This window comes from Triticum aestivum, chromosome 2B (assembly GCF_018294505.1).
Source record: "Triticum aestivum cultivar Chinese Spring chromosome 2B, IWGSC CS RefSeq v2.1, whole genome shotgun sequence".
In the NCBI taxonomy this organism is placed as follows: domain Eukaryota; kingdom Viridiplantae; phylum Streptophyta; class Magnoliopsida; order Poales; family Poaceae; genus Triticum; species Triticum aestivum.
This window is the reverse complement of record NC_057798.1, coordinates 384,775,939-384,778,663: the sequence shown is the minus strand read 5'-3', so window position 1 is coordinate 384,778,663 and position 2,725 is coordinate 384,775,939. Positions and strand designations below refer to the sequence as shown.

At 49.5% G+C, this 2,725-nt stretch overlaps 1 protein-coding gene across 1 annotated transcript; it reads right to left on the bottom strand.

Annotated features, from left to right (window-relative positions):
- Positions 1-381: 381 nt before the first annotated feature.
- LOC123045043 (3-oxo-5-alpha-steroid 4-dehydrogenase 1) lies at positions 382-2,396 on the bottom strand. Its single transcript, XM_044467961.1, has 2 exons — positions 1,846-2,396; positions 382-1,068 (listed from the first exon to the last, which is right to left on the bottom strand). The coding sequence occupies exons 1-2, from the start codon at positions 2,299-2,301 to the stop codon at positions 655-657; spliced, it is 870 nt and encodes a 289-aa protein (XP_044323896.1). The 5' UTR covers positions 2,302-2,396; the 3' UTR covers positions 382-654.
- Between the last annotated feature and the right edge of the window lie 329 nt (positions 2,397-2,725).

Sequence of the window (2,725 nt, the reverse complement as noted above, 5' to 3'; positions counted from 1 at the left end):
TCCAGGCCACCACGTGTCGCGCGAGGCCGCTAGTAGGAGAAGACGCCGGTGTAGTCGATACCAAAGTCGGAGTAGAGGCGTGTGGGGGTCGATGGCGGCGATGGGCGACGCAAACCGATCAAGTGGATCGGAAAACCAAAAAGTAGACGCCGATCAAAGCGATGGCGAGAGAGAGAAAAACCCAGATCAAAGGATCAGGAAAAAGACTCTCTAGGGCAGCCGGCAACACGGCCGGCGGACGAACCCTAGGTACGGGCTGCGCGGCCCCCGGCGGCGGTCATGGAGGCCGATCATCCCGGGGGCGGCGCGCGGGTGCGGAAGCGGCGGCGGCTAGGGTTTAGGATCGATTAGGCTGATACCATGTTAGAAGGGAGAGAGGGATTTAATGGAATAGTTGGTTCTTTGTATTGTTTGAGCCTCGTGGGCATATATATAGGAGTACAATGATCTACTTGGAATACAAGACAAGCCAGAACAAATTCTAGTCTGTCTCGTCTTTCCTAATAATCAATATACTCAACAGGTAGTTGATGTATGGAGTGAGATGAGATTAGGGGTCGACAGACACAAAGGCTTAGAATGGTCGCCGATGTTAGATAAATATGAGACTACTTGTGAATAGACAATCCGGTTGGCAACCAATTAGCTGGCACGCTACAAGATATAGGGCACCAGAGCCTTGATGCTCGTCGGGAATTCCTCGAACTTGGATTCGTACCATCTCCGGGTGGCGAAGCTTCGGCCGACGAGGTAGGCTGCCGTGCCGAAGGCCATGGCGAGCGCATAAACCGTCTGTGAGATCATCGCGAACCCGAAGAATCCGGTGATCTCGAAGAGGTAGTGCGGGCAGGTGACGAACTCGAAGAGCCCGCCTTTGGGGATCTTGTACCCCGTATCGTCGTCACCTCCCTTCCTGAGTTGCGAGAGGAGGTCCGTTGTAGGGTCAGGTAGTCCGACGGCGAGGTGCTGCGCGTAGATCATGGTGATGGCGCTGAGCAGGTAGCTGGAGGAGATGGCGAGCGCCGTGTTGAGTGGCATGTTCCCACTATACCGATGGATGAAGAGTACCTTGTAAAAGAGCAAATTAAGTAGTGGTTTGAACTAAAACCAGGAAACTTATTTTGAAATGAAGGAAGTACTAGATTGTAATAGAACAATATTCATGCCTCTACTGGAACACGATTTGATTTCAATAAACCTATAAAAAATTGGATATCATCAAATTATTGTGAAGTTTAGTCCTCAGGTTTTTCTTTCAGGTTTCAACTACCATTGAACCTTGTTGAAAACAGAGATTTCTCTTCCTTGATTTTGCTTCCCATTTTTCAGTCAAATGAGAGAAAATATTCAACTCCAATTCAAATAAAGTTTGACGAAATAAGTTTGGATTTTGTTTAAATTTGACTCAAATTCATGTGTCACCACAATGGATTGACCTAAATGCACTAAAATTCCTAATTTTCCTGCCAATTTTCGTCCAAGATGTGAACCCCACTTCTATAACATGTCCGGGTCTAAGAAAAAACACCGTTGAAGTACATGATTTGCAATACTTTTGGTGGCATCTAAAAACCAGTTCTTCATTAGTACTTCCTCTATTTGAAAATACTCCCTCCGTTCCAAAATAGATGACCCAACTTTGTACTAAAGTTAGTACAAAGTTGAGTCATCTATTTTGGAACGGAGGGAGTATTTGTTAAAGAAATGGATATATCTCGATGTATTTTAATTTTATATACATCCATTTTTGTCTAGTTCTCTGATGAGTATTTCGGGACAGAGAGTATTTTTTTTTTTTCCGAAAAGAGTGTCTTCAAGAAAGAATTTTTGAAGCAAGACCTTTACCTCGAGGACACGCTTGAGGAAGTGGACGGCGAGGAGCTCGGCGCGCAGCCCTTCCACGGTACCCGGCACGACGAAGGACGCCGCGGCGGCGACTAGCGCCGGCGCGTAGGCCACCAGCATCCCGTCACGGCCCGACAGCTGCACGCCACCGGTGCCTCCCTTCTTCTGCTGCTGTCCAGACACGACGTGCCAGAACTTGGAGTAGGCCATGTGTTGGCTGCGGAGCTCAGAGAGGCCCGCGGACGCCAGCGACGCGAACGACACCACAGACATCGCCGTCACGAAGGCCGACGCCGGCGGCGGGTACAGCAGCGACGACTGCCACATCTCTCTCTCGACCGTCCACTTGGCCTTGGTGTAGGAGCTAGCCCTGGATCGACCCTTGCGTTGCGCATCTCCTTGGTACTCAGGCCGTTGGTTTATGCTCAGGTGGTTGCCCATGAGACGTGGCGTCATGGGAGCCTATGGAGTGAGTTATGATGGAGGATGCATGAGAGACAGCACACGCACACGCGTATCTTTGCTCTACCCACCCGAAACGAACGGCGCGAATTAATTCTGCAGGCAGCATGCATATGCACACACGGCCGTCCTATACATACACGCGCCTTACTACTTTGGTCATTTCCCCGATGTGGTAAAAGACGTGATGTGTATATGTATTATGTGTATATTGTGTATTGGGCTTGTCTCTTAGTTTTTTGTGTAGTTGAGGTCCGTAGCCCATCTTTATACATTATATATACATGTCTATGCACGAAGAGCAATACATCTGCATCATGCAATCATAATCTCATACATGGTATCAGTTTTCTAGGTCTCTTTCTCGCTTCCGTCGGCGCCGCCGCCGCCGCCGCCGCCCGCGGGCCCCGCGCCGGCC